Source organism: Paramisgurnus dabryanus, chromosome 8 (genome assembly GCF_030506205.2).
Source record: "Paramisgurnus dabryanus chromosome 8, PD_genome_1.1, whole genome shotgun sequence".
NCBI classification, from domain to species: Eukaryota; Metazoa; Chordata; class Actinopteri; order Cypriniformes; family Cobitidae; genus Paramisgurnus; species Paramisgurnus dabryanus.
The window spans coordinates 28,457,032-28,477,610 of record NC_133344.1 but is presented as its reverse complement, the minus strand read 5'-3'; the positions used below and the strand labels follow the sequence as shown (position 1 = coordinate 28,477,610).

At 40.2% G+C, this 20,579-nt stretch overlaps 2 protein-coding genes across 2 annotated transcripts; both read right to left on the bottom strand.

Annotated features, from left to right (window-relative positions):
- Positions 1-3,704: 3,704 nt before the first annotated feature.
- On the bottom strand, positions 3,705-4,679 carry LOC135770258 (odorant receptor 131-2-like). Its single transcript, XM_065279986.1, has one exon. It carries the CDS (start codon positions 4,677-4,679, stop codon positions 3,705-3,707), a length of 975 nt encoding a protein of 324 aa, XP_065136058.1.
- Positions 4,680-11,249: 6,570 nt separating this feature from the next.
- LOC135770256 (odorant receptor 131-2-like) lies at positions 11,250-12,224 on the bottom strand. The gene has a single exon (XM_065279985.1). It carries the CDS (start codon positions 12,222-12,224, stop codon positions 11,250-11,252), a length of 975 nt encoding a protein of 324 aa, XP_065136057.1.
- Between the last annotated feature and the right edge of the window lie 8,355 nt (positions 12,225-20,579).

Genomic DNA, 20,579 nt, shown 5'->3' with positions numbered 1-20,579 from the left:
CAGAAAAGCCATAAAGACATTGTTAAAATAGTCTGTGTGACTACAGCAGTTCAATCTTCATTTCATGAAGTGACAAGAATTCATTTGGTCCTCAAAAAACAGATACAAAAGAGCGACTTTTTTCCACATTTTCTTTTCTTCTGTGTTCTGTGCGTCTCTGACATACATTCATGAAGGCATCACAATGCATAGACATGGTGCTGACAACAGCGATTATTGATAATCACAACAAAACTCCAGTCCTTAGTATTGTAGCAACAAAGTAAAGAGCTCAATGACCCCTCTAGGCATTAATTAGTGGCCTTTTTGTCTGGTGTTAACGCGCATCAGAGACGGACAGAAGAAATTAGGAAAGGGGAGTTAAGGCTGATTTGTTTATTCCGTTCTGCCATGTTTTAGAGGCTATTGATCTGATCTTGTTTAATTAAATTGTGAGGCATTCAATTTAATTTTATAAGAAAATTGTGAAAAACCTTCAACCTTTCCACCAAAAAAGAAAGGAAAGGCAGGAGAAGGAAACGAGCGGAAACGATTGGTGAGCACAAACTAGAACACAAAATCTATAGTGCTAAACTGTTTGAATATCCCCGCGATTGTTATTGCTAAAACAAACTGAGACAACCCATTGAAAAAGCAGAAGATACACTTTCACAGGGGCGGAGTGGCAATCGGGAAAGTCGGGACTTTTCCCGGTGGGCCGGTAGTGTTTTAAGGTCGCGAAGGCGGGTCTGATAATAGCCGTGCTTTCAGTCTTTAGTCGTGCACTCCGGCCACACCAAAACCTATTTATCATATATTTAATATGCTTCAGCGCTCAAAATGTATCTGGCCGCACCGCTCTCTCTATCAAGCCCGTCTCCCCTGGAGTTCTATCAGCCAATCAAAAAATAAAGAAAGAGGCTACACAATAGCCAATCAGAAAATAGGACTGTTGTATCTGGGTAAGATTTAACGCAACAACCAATAAAAAGCATAGCCTCGCACACCACAGAGGAATGGAGCTTCGAGCATCACTTTGAGCAGCAAAGAGTAGCCTAAGTCTGATCTCCTGTTTTAATGTTACAACAAATGCACAACTTTGACACAAACAATGACAACTTGACTGCTGTTAGAGAATGTTTCCCAGATAATCAGCATCAGTTTTTCACGAGTGTATGTAACTTAGCCAACAGTTTACAGCCTGTTGACTGACAACACCTGCTCAGAACATGTAAGTTGCGTTATATTTTCGTTATCACACGATGACTGACATTTTGTCACATAAAACATCTCTCTCCAAACAGGCTTAATAATTTTATAAGCAACTGCTTTGCAACCATAGTAAGCTTAATCTTACCTAAAACTAGGGAACTGTTGTTGACTTTAAGATCTTTTAAATAATAGTTATTACACTTGGTATTTCATGTTGTTGTGCAGTCATTTTATTGTAATTTTAGATTTCAGCATTTGCTTATTTTTTTTGACCATGGAGGGCTGGTGGTCTATGAAATTTCCCGGTAGATTTTTGGGTCCCACTCCGCCCCTGCACTTTCAGATGATAATTTGGTTATAGACTACATGCAATTTGAGGTGAAAGGCTCAAATAAACTGGGTACTAATGCTGTTTGCATACAAAACTCAAATATTATAGCCTAATTTGAAACATGTTTATTTTTAAATGAATAGGCTATATAATATCTAAAATTAGCAATAATAGGCAGCTTCATAATCAGTGTCATAGGTAGCTTGGTAGTAGCCTACATATCATGTCAACATTATATTATAAACACCAGTGGGCATTAACTGGGGAATAAACTTAAGTATAAGCTATACATTTGAGGAAGCTATATCATGTAAGCAATAGCATTTGTTTCATTTTGCCTTTTTTCTCTAGATAAAAATGACTAGTGACATTGAAGTTTTGTTTGTCTTTTTAATGAATGGAGTTTTTTGTTAATGTACAAAACTAAAATATACTATAATATTTAAAATTTAGTTCATCCCTTAAAGTAATAAAGCATAATAAAAAAAAAATTCTAAGTAATGTAAAAATTTAATGTCTTGTTCATTCAGTAAAATAAAATATGACTGTATCTAGTCGCTCAGAACCCCAACCGAGGTGGTACTAAAAATATAACAGGTAATACATACTGTACCCAGTGGAAAAGCCCCCAAAAGTAAGCTGAACTGACCCAAACCGTGGGGTACTATGCAATGAAAAAGCGCCATATGTGTGAGGTCTACTGAGACCACATGCACATGAATGGGTCTAACCCAACATTAACAAATGTGATTGGCATACAATATAAACGTCAGGGACGTTTAATCACTGGATTGCTTAAAATAAAGAGCAAAATAAAATATGTTTTTATAATTTGGTTACACTTTATTTTGATAGTCCACTTTAGACATTCTACTAACTATAAATAACTTTGCAACTACATGTCAACTAACTTTCAATAATTTGCAACTATACGTCAAATAACTGTCATTAGAGTATTAGTAGACTGTAAGGGTTAGGGTTAGGGAAGAGGTTTGGGTTAGTGGAATAAGTTGACATGCACATGCAAAAATACTTCTAGACAGTTGAATGTCTGTTGAGATATCATCGCAATCAAGTGTTAGTAGATGTTAAGCAGACAGTTTACTTATTATCTAAAGATTGGTAGTTGATAAGTAGTTGATAAGTAGTTGCAAAGTTACTTATAATCAGTAAAATGTCTAAAGTGGACTATCGAAATAAAGTGTTACCTATAATTTGACGTCAAAGTTGAAAGTGAGCTTAAAGGATACATGGGCTTAATGGGTACACTTAACTTGCACGTCGGGCCATACAGACTGTCTATAAAAGTTTATTTTTTAATGAGATGAAAGTCAAAGTACATTTACAAAGCAGTTAGACTTGAACTGTTGTTGTTCTATCTCAGAAGGTAATGTCCAGTAGCATTACAGTTGCACATTAATCTTTTTGTATTAGTATACTATCAGACCTGTTTGTGTTTACTTGATGACATTACACTTGGTTACATTTGATTTTTTGTTACTGTACTTGTTAGATAATTATTTTTTCCCCCATAAACAAAACTTACATAAGTATTTCACTAAAAAAGCAAAGTTACATTGTTTTAAAGAAATACAAGATCATGGATAAACATTAAATATTTTTACTATACAAAGCAAAGTGTTTATGCACTGCAAGTTAAACCTAAGTCCTTAAAGTACTTGAAATAAAGTACATTGTTTTTATTTAACAGTTTTAAGCATTCATGTTATTTTACGTACACTGTAAAAAAATTCCGTAGAAATGACAATGTTATTGCAGCCGGGTTGCCAGAAATTTACCGTAGATTTACGTTTATGTTATTTACTAGCAAGAGTTTGTTCAAAGTTAAATAAATTGTAAATATTAACAAGGCTTTATCTTTACAGAATAAAACTATACAATAAAAGCCTCATGCAAAGCATTCTGGGAACCAGAAATCATCATTAACCTTTTTCTGTTTTTGCTTCAGATTTTGTTTTCCAGAATGTTTTGCTTGATGTTGTTTTTTTAGTTTTACTCTGTAAAGACAAAGACTTGTAAATGTTTAATGTTCATTTAACTTTGAACAAACTCTTGCCAGTAAATAACATAAATGTAAATTTACGGTAAATTACCGTCAACCCAGCTGCAATTTCTACGGAATTTTTTACAGTGAAGCAGTACATTACAAATTCATCCTTTATTAATTCACCTCTAATGGGATTGTTTTAACATGCCGTATTTTGTTCCGATTAACCACGGCAAAGCCACAAAAGGCATAATGTTTCAGAGCATTACAAAACTTTTTGTCCCTTAATCCATAAATTAATGGACTCAGACAACAAGGTGAGATCACAAACAGAATATAATCTGCGTATCTTACATTCACAAACACCATAAAATCTACTTTCCATAAAGGCATTTCTATATAAGGAGTTATAAACTGCAGCATACATAGAAACAGCTGAATACCATGGAGAATTACAGTTCTGAGACTCTTAGATGACTTTTTGTTTTCAGATGTGGCTGATCGGGCAGCAGTCATAATTTTAATGTAAGTGGAGACAACAGTACAAAACATTATGATAAATAATATCTGTAGACTTGCAGCCGTCGTGTCTGCCAGCCAATTTACCTGTAACATGACCTCCAGGCTACAGACAACATATGATTGCAGGACAACAGGTGAAGCATAGACAAGAAACACTATAAGTGTAAACAGCGGTAAAACAAAACTGACAGCCCATATCACAAGAAGCCCAATGTAGGTGTTTTTGGGTGTTGAAATGCTGGAGTGTCTTAGAGGCAAACAAATAGCAACATAGCGCTCCAAACACATCGCTACAAGAGTTGCAGGAGTACAAATATTAAACACAGATATAACTGTACAGATGATACAACATGGAATAATGTGAACTGCATATTGATAAAAATATCCCATCAAGGTTAAATAAGTTAACAACATAGTAAAAGAGTCAACAAAAAGCGTCTGAGCAAATAAAATGTAGCGGGTTTCTTCCAAGAAGGCTTCTTTCTTCAGGAATGTGAAAATCATCAGTCCATTTACATAGAGAAGTAATCCAACCAAAACTTGCACCAGCAAAGGCTTTTCATTTAATGGTTTTAAATGATACAACAAAGTGTTGGTCAGATTGTTGTTTTCTGTTAAGTTCAGCATGGTCATTAAATTAGGTGAAAACAATATGAAATGCTGAACTCCTATTAACTGGAAAGTTTGATGTCCAAAAATTAAAAGCCCTCAGTTGTCTGTGCTGTTTTTTATATAGACCTTGTGATAGGTGGGGCCTTGTTTTTTTCACAGATGCTCTACACGTTTGAATTCAGTACAGGTAGTTTTTTTTAGGTTTATCACTATGGATGCTAATGACAGCCGTAAGTAAAGAGATTCAACTGTTTTAATGTTTAATATTTAAAAAGTGTGTTTATGTATTTAGATCTGAAAACAGCAAGAATGTTGTTAAAGGTCATTTTTGAGAGGCTAGCATTAGCAAGCTAGCTTTGAAAGCATAACATGCCACACTCCCTTCATAGCGCTATCCAAAACACATAAACTCTGCTTTTGGCTATTTCTTAAACCAGACGCTTTTTTGTTTGTAAGACTCTCTTTGTTTTTTATCTCTTTTGTCATGTTAAGTTCAGGATGGATGTAAAATATTTGCTGTTTGCGTTTCATTCTCGCTTGGTCTGCATGACGTAATGGAATGTCTGCATGAGCAGGGTGTGTGGAGGTATGCAAATCTACGCAGTTGAACCAAAAACTTGTAACTCAAAAAATTGAAGTAAACACTGTCCTTTTTTAAATAATTACTGGGTTGTCAACATTTATATTGTGGTTGTGTATCCAAATTATAACACTGAAACATGTTTTCTGAAAAGCCCTTAATATGTTACATTAGTAGGCCTACTTAGAAAACAAGGTATACTGCCAATTATATTCTTTAAAGCAACACTATGTAGTTTTTCAACCTTTAAATAATGTCTCTAAAATTATTTCAGTGATAGAACAACTCTTAACTGGACAAATTCTACTGCTGCTGCAACCTGAGCAGCCTCCTAGCTGCTACAAGCACACTCTGAAAGTCGAGGTGGAGGGTAGAGCACTCAGCCCCGCCCCTCCCCCTGCCTGCAAAAGAGTGTCTGATACCAGGCATTGTTGCACTTTTCAACCACATGGGGGAGCCGTAAGTCAATTTTACATGGAAACTACATAGTGTTGCTTTAAAAGATGTAGAACATCAAGGAAATAGAAAACTATGAAAAAAATACAAACAAAATAGCTGTCAGATAAACTATAACAAGCAACATCCAATAAGTTAAAATTCTAAGGCATGAATTTTTTTTTTATTTTGATGATTGATGCGTACAAGCATATCTAACAAAACACACTGGACTAATATTGAATCTGGAGATTTGGACTGAGTGTAATAAATCCATTGCATGGTTAGTCGAGAATAAAAAGGAGTATAAAACATTAATGTGTTCTTAATATTTTTATTTCACCTTCATGGCTCTTTTTGTCTTTTCGGTTTCGAATGGATATCTTTAAATCATATCCATATATCATCATGTCAATGGGCTCGTCAAATGCTGACTTCAGATGCTTCGCCACGTCTGACTACCAAGGGCGTTGGAGGAAATACCAAATTCTACAATAAAGGATTTTTGGCACTAATGTAGCGCTAGCACTGCAAGCTGACACACAAGTTGGGACTCTCAGTGCCTCTACTGATTTAAGGTGAGAACACCTGAAAAAAAGCTCGATATGAACAGTATAGGATCTAAACCTGTTAGGTGTCGTCCAGCCTGCAGCTCTACAAATGTCTGTCAGCAAGGCGCCGCAAACCAATGCCCAAGAGGACGCTATACTTCTAGTAGAGTGCACACTAGCTTGAGCAGACATGGCATGCCCTGCTTCTGATAAGCTAAAGCAATGATGTTCACTATCAAGTGTTACATCCTTTGCCTGGAGAAAACTTTACCCTCTGGTATACTCCGTAACAGACAAAGAGCTAGTCTGAGGTCCTGAAGCTTCACGTTTGGTCCATGTACAGAGCGTCCAGACATCCACTCTGCCAGGGATGTCTGTTGTCTCGACAGGGCATTTGCCACATTCAGGTGGCCTGGTATATAGACTGCCCTTAGCGAGCACATTTTGTCCTGCGACCAAAGGAGAATTTATCATGCCAATTTGTAAAGTTTCAGCGACCTTAGACCTCCTTGGTGATTTATGTAAAAGACCACAGATGTGTTGTCTGTCCGGACACAAGAACATGATGGCCCCTCAGGTCTGAAAGGAAATGCCTGAGTCCAAATCATACTGCCATAATTTCCAGGCAATTTATATGCCATAGCTGATGATGCGGTTTCCAGCGATTTTGACCTTGACGGCCTTCCATAATCGCACCCCAATCTGTGAGAGATGCACAGGACCTTGGGACAAAAAACAGCTTTGCATGACTTTGACCATATGAAATGGGTTTCCCCTCGGGGGAAAACCCTTGGTCTTTAGCCACCACTGTAGAGGTCTCATATTCAACAGGCCAGCAGGGATAACACTGGACGCGGCTGCCATAAGACCTAGCAGTCTCTGGAACTGCTTCACCGTATGCAGCTGGCCCAGCTTGAGCCCTTTCGAGTCAGGTATGATGGTATTGATGCGTGCAGGTGAAAGCTGCGCTCGCATCGTCATGGCATTCCAGATCACACCAAAATAAGTGGTTCTCTGTGCAGGAGAAAGCACACTCTTTTTGGTATTCAGACGCAAGCCCAGATCTCTCATATGAGCGAGAACAACATCTCGATGCTGAACTGCCATCTGTTCTGAGTTCGCTAGAATGAGCCAGTCGTCTATGTAATTTAACATGCGAATACCTTTCATGCGTAGGGGAATCAAAGCCGCATCCACACATTTCGTGAATGTGCGGGGTGAAAACGCCAGGCCAAATGGAAGAACCTGATACTGGTATGCTGTGCCCTGATGCGCAAACCTCAGAAATTTCCTGTGTTAAGGAAGGATGGAGATGTGGAAATATGCATCGTTGAGGTCTATGGTGAAAAACCAGTCACCCGACCTTATTTGTGTGGCGATGTGTTTTAGTGTCAACATTTTTAATTGAATTTTCTGAGATCCAGAATGGGATGTTACCTGCCATCCTTCTTTGGGACAATAAAATAGTGGCTGTAAAACCCAGTGTCTTTCTTGTGTGGAGGAATAAGCTCTACAGCCCCCTTGCACAAGAGTGAGTTTACTTTTTGTTCTAAAAATAGAGCCTGGTCGGGTTGCACCGCTGTGAGCCGCATGCCGGAAAATCGAGGTGGGTGACATTGAAACTGAATGGCATAACCGTGTTCGATTGTGCGTATGACCCATTTTGATACATTTGGCAGCTTTCTCCACACACCGCAATGTAATTTACCAAAAGAACCAACCGCTAGAGACTGGTCTCTGGTGTGCTTGTGTACTTTGTAAATGAAGACCGCCCTGCCCTGCCACGCAACGTGCAGTAGAGCTGACGTCATCACAACAGGCACCGTAGACTGAGGTGCATACCGCTCCACCCCGGCAGGGGGAGCCCCCGCTACATCTAATACTAGGACCGCTTCTTCACCAAAGCCTTCCTTGCCAGTATGACGTTTCGCAAATCAGACCTCAGTTCAGCTCTCCGTGATTGAGAGCATTGTCCGGTCCCTCGTGTACTCTAAAGGGGAGCACGAGATGCTACACTCTGTCTCTGCCGGTCTCTGTATGAGTAGCTGCAAGATGGTTGGGGCTGACCACACCCGGCGGCCTCATAGCAATCTCGACGAGGGAGATATCGTCTGAAAACTGCAGCCTGTCTCTGTGTTTCCTGGAATCTCTTGACCACGGAATTAACAGCGTTGCCGAAGAGACCCGAGGGAGCGACCAGGGAATCCATGAGGAACACCTTGTCGGCTGAGTTAATATCTAATAAATTTAGCCAGAGATGCCTCTCAACTGCCATCAATGCAGCCATCACACGACCGACCGACTTCACCACCTCGTGAGTCACCCGTACAGAGAAACCTCCTTTGCCGTTGCAGCAAACTGACAGCGTCTGTGTTCTGATCCTCATCTTTTGTCAGCTGATTCAATGATTCAGCCTGGGATTCCTGCAACCCAATGGTGTGCAGATAAGCACCTGCCTGACTCGCCGAGGTAAAGGCTTTACCAACCAGCACAGACATGATGGGGGATGGTTTATTTGGCAGTGAGGGTGCCTTCAGAGAGGAAGCGGAGGGTGGGGACAGGTAACTCGCCAGGGTCTGTTCTACCTGTGGAATCGAACCATAACCGTGATCATTCGCCCCCGAGATGTTTGAGTAGATGTGCCAAGCTGAGCCACCGCAAGCGTCACCGCCTCAACCAGCTCGCCGTACACGGGGGAGACCGTAGGTGCGTCATCCAAATCTCAGATGTCTCCCACATCAACGCTTAGGACATCTACCTCTTCAGAGGACAGAGAAAGCGTCGAGCGGTGCTCCTACCACACCAGAGGGGGGAATTGAAGCCACAGAGGAAGAGTGAGAAACAGTCTCCATCTCCTCACTGAGTTCCATTCGCGACCCCCACGAGTGCAGTCGCAGCTCTGCCTCACCAAAGGCAGGACCAGAGCTGTGAGGGGCGCGAGCCTGAGCACCCTTCTCAAAGAGTGGGAGGCGAGAACGCAACACATGCATGGGAAGCCGTTCACAATGCACACACCTAGATCCCTCAAGACCCTACTGTGCATGTAAATACAAGGAGACTACCATTCTGCTTTTCAACAAAGAAGAAACCAGCTCTTGCCAGGGATGTGGAAGGATGGATTAATCCATTATCTAGAGCTTCCTCCAGATACTTGTCCATAGCTAATCTCTCAGGGCCAGAGAGGGAAAATAGCTTTTCAAGGGATGGGCAAGTTCCTGACATACATCACCCGCTGCTGCCTGCTAGTATCTCCTCCTCGTGTACCTTTACAGCTTGGTTGTACTCGCGTTGTTGACATGCTGCTCTTGCTCTCAGGTGTTGTTGCTGTGCGCGTTAGAGAACGTAAATGCACCATACGTCATCACGTCGCTATATCATGGAAATCATGATATGACTTTTTTATCATGTAAAAAATTATACCGGTATTATCGTGAACAGTATGATATGGCACACCCCTACACGATTGTTATTGCTAAAATAATCTGAGACAACCCACTGAAAAAGCAGAAGATACACTTTCAGATGATAATTTGGTTAGACTACATGCAATTTGAGGTGAAAGGCTAAAATAAACTGTGTACTAATGCTGTTTGCATACAAAACTCAAATATTATAGGCTAATTTGAAACATGTTTATTTTTAAACGAATAGGCTATATAATATCTAAAATTAGCAATAATAGGCTAATCAGTGTCATAGGAAGCTTGGTAGTAGCCTACATATCATGTCAACATAAACGCCAGTGGGCATTAACTGGGGAATAAACTTCAGTATAAGCTATACATTTGAGGAAGCTATATCATGTAAGCAATAGCATTTGTTTCATTTTGCCTTTTTTCTCTAGATAAAAATGACTAGTGACAGTAAAGTTTTGTTTGTCGTTTATTATGAATGGAGCTTTTTATTAATGTACAAAACTAAAATGGCATATTTAAAATTTAATTTATCTAAGTAATAAAGCATAATAAAAATAAATGTTCTAAGTAATGTAAAAATATAGCAAAATAAAATATGACTGAATCAACTCTTGTTTGGTCTTGTTTGGTTATCATACAATTTGTTCATGTAGTGATTAGGAAACTAAAATTGAAAAATGGGGGGCCCATCAGAACTGCCTATGCATAGGGCCTGAGCCCTTTTGCTACGCCCCTGTGTTTTAGTATCAGCTCAGCTCGCTCAGAACCCCAACCGAGGTGGTACTAAAAATATATCAGGAAATACATACTGTTCCCAGTGGAAAAGCCCCAAAAGTAAGCTGACCCGACCCAAACCGTGGGGTACTATGCAATGAAAAAGTGCCATTTGTGTGAGGTCTACTGAGACCACATGCACATGAATGGGTCTAACCCAACATTAACAAATGTGATTGGCATACAATATAAATGTCAGGGACGTTTAATCACTGGATAAATCACTGCTTAAAATAATGAGAAAAAATAAAATATGTTTTTATAATTTGACGTCAAAGTTGAAAGTGAGCTTAAAGGACACATGGGCTTAATAGGTACACTTAGCTTGCACATCGGGCCAAAACTGCATAAAATACACTACAGACTGTCTATAAAAGTAATTTTTTTGTGAAATGAAAGTCATAGTACATTACAAAGCAGTAAGACTTAAACTGTTGTTGTGCTATCTCAGAAGGTAATGTCCAGTAGCATTACAGTTGCACATTAATCTTTTTGTATTAGTATACTATCAGACCTGTTTGTGTTTGCTTGATGACATTACACTTGGTTACATTTGATTTTATGTTACTGTACTTGTTAGATAATTATTTTTTCTCCATAAACAAAACTTACATAAGTATTTCACTAAAAAAGCAAAGTTACATTGTTTTAAAGAAATACAAGATCATGGATAAACATTAAATATTTTTGCTATACAAAGCAAAGTGTTTAAGGACTTGGATTTAACTTCAGTGCATAAAGTACTTGAAATAAAGTACATTGTTTTTAACATCAGTTTTAAGCATTCATGTTATTTAACGTAAGCAGTACATTACAAATTCATCCTTTATTAATTCACCTCTAATGGGATTGTTTTAACATGCCGTATTTTGTGCCGATTAACCACGGCAAAGCCACAAAAGGCATAATGTTTCAGAGCATTACAAAACTTTTTGTCTCTTAATCCATAAATTAATGGACTCAGACAACAAGGTGAGATCACAAACAGAATATAATCTGCGTATCTTACATTCCAAAACACCATAAAATCTACTTTCCATAAAGGCATTTCTATATAAGGAGTTATAAACTGCAGCATAGATAGAAACAGCTGAATACCATGGAGAATTACAGTTCTGAGACTCTTAGATGACTTTTTGTTTTCAGATGTGGCTGATCGGGCAGCAATCATAATTTTAATGTAAGCTGAGACAACAGTACAAAACATTATGATAAATAATATCTGTTGACCTGCAGCCATTGTGTCTGCCAGCCAATTTACCTGAAGCATGACCTCCAGGCTACAGACAACATATGATTGCAGGCCAGCAGGTGAAGCATAGACAAGAAATACTATAAGTACAAACAGTGGTAAAACAAAACTGACAGCCCATATCACAAGAAGTACAATTAAAGTGTTTTTGGTTGTTGAAATGCTGGAGTGTCTTAAAGGCATACATATAGCCACATAGCGCTCCAAACACATCGTTACAAGAGTCACAGGAGTACAAAAATTAAACACAGATATAACTGTACAGATGATACAACATGGAATAATGTGAACTGCATATTGATAAAAATATCCCATCAAGGTTAAATAAGTTAACAACATAGTAAAAGAGTCAACAAAAAGCGTCTGAGCAAATAAAATGTAGCGGGTTTCTTCCAAGAAGGCTTCTTTCTTCAGGAATGTGAAGATCATTAGTCCATTTACATAGAGAAGTATTGCCACCAGAACCTGCACCAGCAAAGGCTTTTCATTTAATGGTTTTAAATGATACAACAAAGTGTTGGTCAGATTGTTGTTTTCTGTTAAGTTCAGCATGGTCATTAAATTAGGTGAAAACAATATGAAATGCTAAACTTATTAACTGGAAAGTTTGATGTTCAAAAAATTAAAAGCCCTCAGTTGTCTGTGCTGTTTTTTATATAGACCTTGTGATAGGTGGAGCCTTGTTTTTTTTCACAGATGCTCTACACGTTTGAATTCAGTACAGGTAGTTTTTTTTTAGGTTTATCACTATGGATGCTAATGGACAGCCATAAGTGAAGAGATTCAACTGTTTTAATGTTTAATATTTAAAAACTGTGCTTATTTATTTAGATCTGAAAATGGCAAGAATGTTGTTAAAGGTCATTTTTGAGAGGCTAGCAATAGTAATCTAGCTTTGAAAGCATAACATGCCACACTCCCTTCATAGCGCTATCCAAAACACATAAACTCTGCTTTTGGCTATTTCTTTTCTGTTTCCAAGACTGTCTTTGTTTTTTAGCTCTTTTGCCATGTTAAGTTCAGGATGGACGTAAAATATTAGGTGTTTGTGTTTCATTCTTGCTTGGTCTGCATGGCGTAATGGGACATAGAGAGAATGTCTGCATGAGCAGGGTGTGTAGAGGTATGCAATCTACAAAGTTGAATCGAAAAACTTTGAGGTAAACACTGCAGTTTTTAAACACTGGGTTGTCAACATTTATATTGTGGTATCCAAATTATAACACTGAAACATGTTTTCTGAAAAGCCATTAATATGTAACATTAGTACTTAGAAAACAATGTATACTGCCAATTATATTCTTTAAAAGATGTAGAACATCAAGGAAATAGAAAATTAGGAATACAATAAAAACTAAATAGGTGTCAGAAAAACGTCTCGGTTAGGTATGTAACCCTAGTTCCATGAAGGAAGGGAACGGAGACGTCACATCGTGACTGACGAATTGGGAACTCGCTAGAGAGTATACCAATGTACTTCGAGAACTACTAAAACGCCAATGAACTTGGCATGCAGGTATTTGCATAATGCTAGTGCCGCCCTGCCAGGTGCGTATATAAGCAGCAGATGCAGAATACCAAATCCTTCAGGGAACGAGGGTTACATACGTAACCGAGACGTTCCCTTTCAGTCGGTCACTACGACGTCACATTGTGACCGACGAATTGGGATCCCTATCAAAGCGCCACTGAAGCTGACCCTTCAAGTGTCTGAGTAAAACCCTCCGAATCCACCAAGGAGACGGAGAATTAGGTTCTAACGCAGAAGGCTGGTTACTAATTATTCCTGAACCCACTATAGTGAACCAGCTACTGGACAGCGTCCTGACTGAACGGAGTAGGAACGCTGCGGAAGCCACCCCCCTGTGGGGTATGGGTGGTATATGATATGAACAACCAATGGTTGACATAAATACACAGTAATAAGACATTGAGTGGGCTTTGCTGAAGGGAAATGTGGGTTGGTAGGATTAACCCCATGGAAATACTCAAAAGAGAACCCCACGTAGGGGACGCAATGTGGAGGCCCGAGCCTAAAGGGGATCGCAAACCGGCCGCGCAGCGGCGCGTCGCGCCTAGCAGAACTCGGAGGAATTGTAAACCGGAAGTGCACATTAAATAGCGCAAGCTTCGTCAGATAGCGTCTACTTCAAAATGCAAAATATACGTTAGCAGCCACTGTTAATCCTTAATGATTTGGGACAAATATGATGTTATTTAATGTTAAACTATGTGAGTGGCGCGACAGGGATTTGAACAACTTCCTGAGTCACAGCTGGGCGGTGCGGACAGGTGCCACCTGGCGGTGCCGGTGTGCGTATACTCATAGAAAACAATGTGTTCAGTTGATTTAGAACGGCCCGGCGCTGCGCGGCGCTGAGCGGCGCGGCCGGTGTGCGATCCCCTTAACACATAGGATCACAGGGATGCAGCTAGTTAGAGGCTGACAGCTGATGATCCGCAACATCTGCTGCCAGGGCAGTAGAGGACGGTCAAAGAAAACATTTGCTTTTTTTTACCGTATGGCCTTCCATACTTGTACTACAGTGTAATGCCAGTACGGAGCTGCAAGAACACAAACACTATAGAACCTAGTGAACGTGTTAGGTGTCGCCCAACCAGTAGCTTTGCAGATGTTTGTCAGCGAGGAACCACGAGCAAGAGCCCAAGATGAGGCAATACTTCTGGTAGAGTGCAATCTCAAATTAAAGGGGCAAGGGGTGCCCTGCAGTTTATAAGCAAGGGCAATAGTGTCTACAATCAAATGAGACATCCTCTGCTTGGTGACAGCTTTCCCTCTCTGCTGACCACCATAACAGTCAAAGAGCTGGTCTGAGGTCAGTAGACTTTGAGTTCTGTCGACATACAACCGCAGTACGCATAAGGGACATAACAAAGTCATGGTTGGGTCTGCCTCCTCCGGGGGCAAAGCTTGCAAGCTCGCCACCTGATCTCTGAAAGGAGTGGTGGTAACTTTGAGCACATAGCCTGGCCTGGGTCTCAATGTTACACTAGAGACAGCAGGTCCAAACTGAAGGCACAACTCGTCGACCGAAAATGCATGAAGGTCCTCTACCCTCTTAACCAAAGCCAAAGCAAGCAGGGTCAGAGTTTTCATTGTGAGAAACTTCAGACTCACAGACTGCAGAGGCTCGAAAGGGGCAGCCTGCAGGGCTTTCAGCACCATGGACAACAGGTCCCAAAGAGGAATAGACGGAGTGCGAACTAAGGGGCTAATTACACCAAAAGTGCTTTAAACGCTTGGAAACCCAAGGTGTTTTTTTTTAAGAAAAGAGCATTGCAACGCAGCTTTTTATATTGCTAGGCAACCACAGAGTCAGCTGTCTTGTCAATCAAATGTTGAAGCGTGAGCGCTCTTTTGCTGTTAACTGTCATATAAGCAGAAACTTTAAAAAGAGCGCACTTGCTCTGACCTTGTTTGAGGGTGAGAGGTGCACAAACAAGCAGGACAGAGTGAGCGAGTGGAGTCCGGTTCTTCAAAGCAACTGTAAACTTCCCTCCACACAATGTAGGGCCTGTCTCTCACCTCATTTGATTGGACAATGGAAAGACGCGAATGACGTCGGGCGCTTCTGGCATCACAAAAAAGTAAAAATAAAATACAAATAAAACAGGCCTATTCTATATTTGTTGTTTTTGACATGTGTAACATTAATAAATATGACACCTAAGATTAATATGACAAAATAATTTACGTCCCCACCAATGTCAAAATCAAAACTATGCACTTGATGTTGCCAACATAGAGATGTCATGGCCCTGCTACAGGTTCACCAAGCGAAGGCTTTAAGGGATCTGCACGAGCGAGGTCACGACTCGCCTGCCTTCTCGGACCGGCCACTGACTTGGTGCTGACAGCGACCAAAGTTACCACCCAGGCAGTCGGTCGTGCGATGTACTCCATGGTGGTCCAAGAGCGCCATCTCTGGCTGTGTCTGGCCGACATGACGGAAGCCGACAAGAATAAATTCTTGAACGCTCCCTTATCCCAGACCAGCCTCTTCGGCAAGTCCGTGGAGAGCTTCACCCAACAGCTTCTCCGGAGCCCAGAAGCAGACTGAGGCGATTGCTAAGATCATGCCGCAGAGGAAGAGAGCTTCCCCTGGTTCATCAATGCCGGCTCCTCAGTCTGCCCCTCACCGAGTGCGTTCTGGGCAAGTAAAATACTGAACCATCAGATTTCCTCCCAATCTGATCCAGCAGAAAAAAATATAACAAATTCTACTTAATCAACAGCCATCACAAAAAAGCACAAACAAAAAAATGATAATTGTTAACTACTGTAGTTAGCAATTACATTATTGTTCATGCTTTATTTTTTCGCAGTCTGTTTAAACTACATACACTATAGACCCCTTCACGGTTCACATCACAGGATAATTTGCGGTCCGCATATCAGGGTCAGAAAGGTCATTCCATCAAGTTGAGTTGTGTATTGTTCAGTTTTTAATGGTGATGCTTGATTCAACTTCACACATCTACCTGTCAAGCGATCAAGCGGTCGGCTGGGTCCACAGAATTTTTTGTTGAGTAAATTGAGAATTCCTACTTAAGTAAATGCACAGATACCTTACTGCAAAAATGAATCCATTACAAGATAATAGTCAATAATTCCATTTCCTAAAGTCCTAAAGTATCACATTCTAACAGTACTTGAGTATTTTTGTTCATACTGAATGCAGGTTCAAAGATGCAATAGTCCAAGAAATAACACAAAGACAAATGCTTGACAGTGCAGTAACTTATCTTGTGTTATTGGAAGACTTGGCAAATCATACATTCCGCCGGAATCGCTTTTTCAAAGATCGCGTCGATAATGCTCGTTATATGCTGTCCAAGGGGGAATGTTCTGTCATTGTCTGTCCTCCTCCAGTTGCACTGATTTCAAGTCGGTATGCTGTGACGCGTTTTTTGGCTGATAATTTCATGTCAAACCACTTTTTAATTATTTCTGGAAGTGTCTTCTTATACCCAATGGAATTAACCGCACTAACATGTTCCCATGCAGATTTGTTTTCTTTTGTTAGTCATTCCTCGTGCACTAATTGAACCAAACAGTATGTGTTATTTGGATTCAACTTCATCCACAAGTACCTCGGTTTCTTTGTCTGTTAAGTTCCTCATTTTCACTCTTTTTTTCACTCTCTTTGACATTATTGTGGTGAAGGAAAATCACAACCACATGACTTATAAAGGGAGGTGTTGTCACCAAATTTGTGATTACTTACTGATGTGTGTAAGAAGAATGTGTGTATGTTTGATAAATACTGATTTGTTTGGATCAAACGCACATACTAAATTTCATTTATAGGGTAAAATATAGAACCTGTTCTATGCACTGTTGATAAATGAGGTCATCTTTCTCTCCCCAACTCCGCATCGGACCCACTGGCCTTCCTGAACTCTGTAATGGGGCACCATGCTCGTTCTCCTGATCTCCATGAGGTGCACGCTCATTCTCCTGATCTCTGCAAGGGGCACACTCTCTCTGTTGATCTCCGTGAGGGGCACGTTTGCTCTCCTAATCTTCATGAGCCACCTGCTCGCTCTCCTGAGTTTAGCCCAGTGCCTGCTCTCATCTCTCTACCCAATCCACACACCTCTGGAGTCTGTCCGAAGAAAATTTGGAGGGGGCATCCCCTCATGGCCACGGGGGTCATGTGTCTTTGGCATGCATTTTTTGGATCTGCTGACGACGCTGAGTCACTAAGATCCAGCTCAGAGTCCTGCACTGGTCCATTTTTGGAGACCGTGTCCGTTCGTACCCGCAAAGTTCAGCACCAGATCCGACCCGTCACCCGTGATAATATCAAAATTAAATCCGCACCCGCCCGGACCCGTTAATATTTGGCCCGTTACCCGACCCGTACCCGCATAAATCACACACTCTAAAATCATTCCAATTAAAGTGCTTTATTTTTTATCTCGTACCTCTCTAAACATCACAACAGCGTCATGAATAGGCTAATGAAACAGGCTAAAGTGCGCTCTGTTTTGTGCCATTTAAGTAGTCTATCGGCACAAATGGAACATGATAACTATACAGAAATAGACATATTAATAAAAAAACAAGAAAAAGAACAACCTACCTACACAACCCCTGCTGTGCTCCTAAGTCTCGTCTCGAAATGCTTTCTAAGAGAAGACGTTCAGCTTCCGGCTATCAACAGCAAAACTTTATGCCAGAGTCCCGCAACGCTTGCTTCAACCATAGGGCTCCAAGCATAGACAGTAAAAGAAAGGCTCCAACAAACTACGAGAAGAATCAACAAACTGGTCGCGCACTGTTGTAGTGGTGGTGACGTGATGGGTCAAATGTCATATGTTCCGCGTGTAAAGGTAATTAGGGCGTGCACACCAAAGCTTTTACCCCCGCGGCCGTTTTTCAAATAAGCCGGCGGTCAGCGGTTTTTCCACGCTCGGCGCTGAGGGTCGAGAGTTGAAAGAGATTAAAGTTTGGGTGAAATTCTCCGCTCGTCAATGTCAGTTGTCACACGGCCGTCCAATCACAGTGGAGAAAGGGCAGGACAAGTATCACAACAACCAACCGGCTCACAGCTTAAGTATCACAGCTAAAAAGCGCTTGGCTGAAAAAACAGCCGTGTTTCAAAGTTTGGTGTCACATCATTAGACATACAGATTTTGCACATATTATCATTTGCACTACTACCCGCCCGCGCGGAGTTAATTATCCGCCCGCGGCCCCGCCCGTGAATTTTAGGAATGTCACAATCCACCCGTTTGAGACACTTTTATGCGGGTACCCGCGGGTACCCGCGGGTACCCGACCCGTTGCAGGACTCTGATCCAGCTTACTCCACAATAGCACAGCAAGTCTCTTCCAGTGCCCTGCATTAAAGTGCCCATATTATGAAAAACTCACTTTTCTGGCTTTTGGGGTGCTATAAACTTACAAACTTGGAAAAAAATCCATCCATGCTGTTTTGAGTGAGATACAGGTTTCTGAATGTCCTCTGCCTTGAGTCTCAGATTGCACCGTGTCAAACTCAGCTCCGAAGTGACGTAACTAGCCGTTTTGTCACATTCCGTTTGAATTTCCCCGCCCACCACCCCACTCACAGGTCTCCACCCACCAGGTAGCTAGAGAGCACAGAGCAGTCACTTCACTGATATCCTCTATACTGTTATCATGGCTCAAGGAAATAACAGCGCTATTTGGATATTATGGATTATACTTTAAAAAACAAAGTTTTAACGCCTGTTGATTTTAACCTAAAATGTGATCTCATATACAGTGTGTTACGACACAAATAGTCCTTCGATTGTAGGCGATAAGACGTTCATGCAAAATCTGATGTAAACAACAGACTATATATATCTATATTTCACGGATTATACGCATTTGTGGACAAAAATGGTCATTGGATATATTTTATCACAAAGCTACATCACAATTTACTCTGGAATCATTGTGTGTCATGAGTTTCTTCTCCTGGAGTGTACTTATTAGTGATACTTTTCTGCTTGATTTGTCTGTTGGCAACATAAACCGTTAATAATAATATATAAAAATAATAACACAGTATGGTCTGTACGGCTCACAGACGTCAGATGGAGGTCTTTCCGTCTGGGTTGTTAACGGTTTCTCATTGTGACCTTAGATTGAGTTTAACACCAGGCCACCCACAGGGGGGCTCATAATGCTTTCATCAGAAGACCTTATCTACTTGGGACTCCTCTCTGGCTGTTTTTGTTGACGACAAATCTAAACATAAAACAAGCTTCAAGCATTCCATCAGAGAAACTTGAGACCTCAAGTAACAAATAACCAGAGATGAAGCAGGCTGACACAGAAATGTGTCTGTGTCTAAGATCACAGCTAAAGCCCACAATAAGTGGTTCAAATTGTATATATTATATATCCTCGTATTGCATGTTTGTATCTGTAATGTACCACTTTCTTGTAACACTATAGGGATGCTTTGTTTATCTTAGAATTTCTCATAATTCACATTTATGAAATTATTATTTGATGTGTGTTTAACCCTCTGGGGTCCGACCATTTTGGGACGCTGTCAGAGGTTCTGACATGCTCTTACATTTGGTCATTTTTCAGTTGCTTTAAACGTATTAATGGCAAGTGTCTCCTAACACTGCGTTCAACACAAACTGGGCTAAAATATTATATGAGCTACATGTATGTACATGTTTGTATTTTTGAGAGAAAATTTTTATGCATGGTTTTTAAAAAAGCAAAATTTTTAAGTCACTGATATAAGTCCACAAAACCCATACTAAACATGTTTTAACAATACTTTTCTAAACAGAATCTAGTAGTCTAGAGTTTTTTCTTTAAAATGATGTGAAAATCATTCTGCCTACTCATTCACATAAAACAATATATTGATTTAGGAATTGTAAGACACGTTTTGTTTAGAGGGGCCGTATGCGAGAAGGATTTGATTGACAGCTAGCAAATAAAGGCTCGCATAATGAGGGAACTACAGTAAAGAATGTAAAGACAAATAAATGTATACATGTTTGTTTGAGGTTTATTAAGACGTTAACAATATAATCAAAATAGAAATGAAGGTCAGTAGGACATTTTCAGTATATTTGGAAACAAACTCTATTCAACTATTCAAAAACTTAACTTATATAAGAAACTGAGCTGTAAACTTCATGTGGCTCATGTTACCATATAACTTTATGTTCAAAAAAGTGTTTTTCCACTTCATAGTTTTGTACTGATGAGAGGGCCGGATGCAGAGTTTTAAACAGCTGTTAGCATAAATTGTCCACAGAAATACCCTTACATACATAACTGATGATGATAACTACATATCACTGATAGCACTACATTCAGATAAACTATCATGTACATAAATTCAGAACATCTCAGATCAACATCTGCAGTGATTAGTT

What these genes read in the sequence shown, in the direction of transcription:
- LOC135770258 (XM_065279986.1), bottom strand. Translation starts at nt 4,679, where the DNA reads ATGCTGAACTTAACAGAAAACAACAATCTGACCAACACTTTGTTGTAT.
- LOC135770256 (XM_065279985.1), bottom strand. Translation starts at nt 12,224, where the DNA reads ATGCTGAACTTAACAGAAAACAACAATCTGACCAACACTTTGTTGTAT.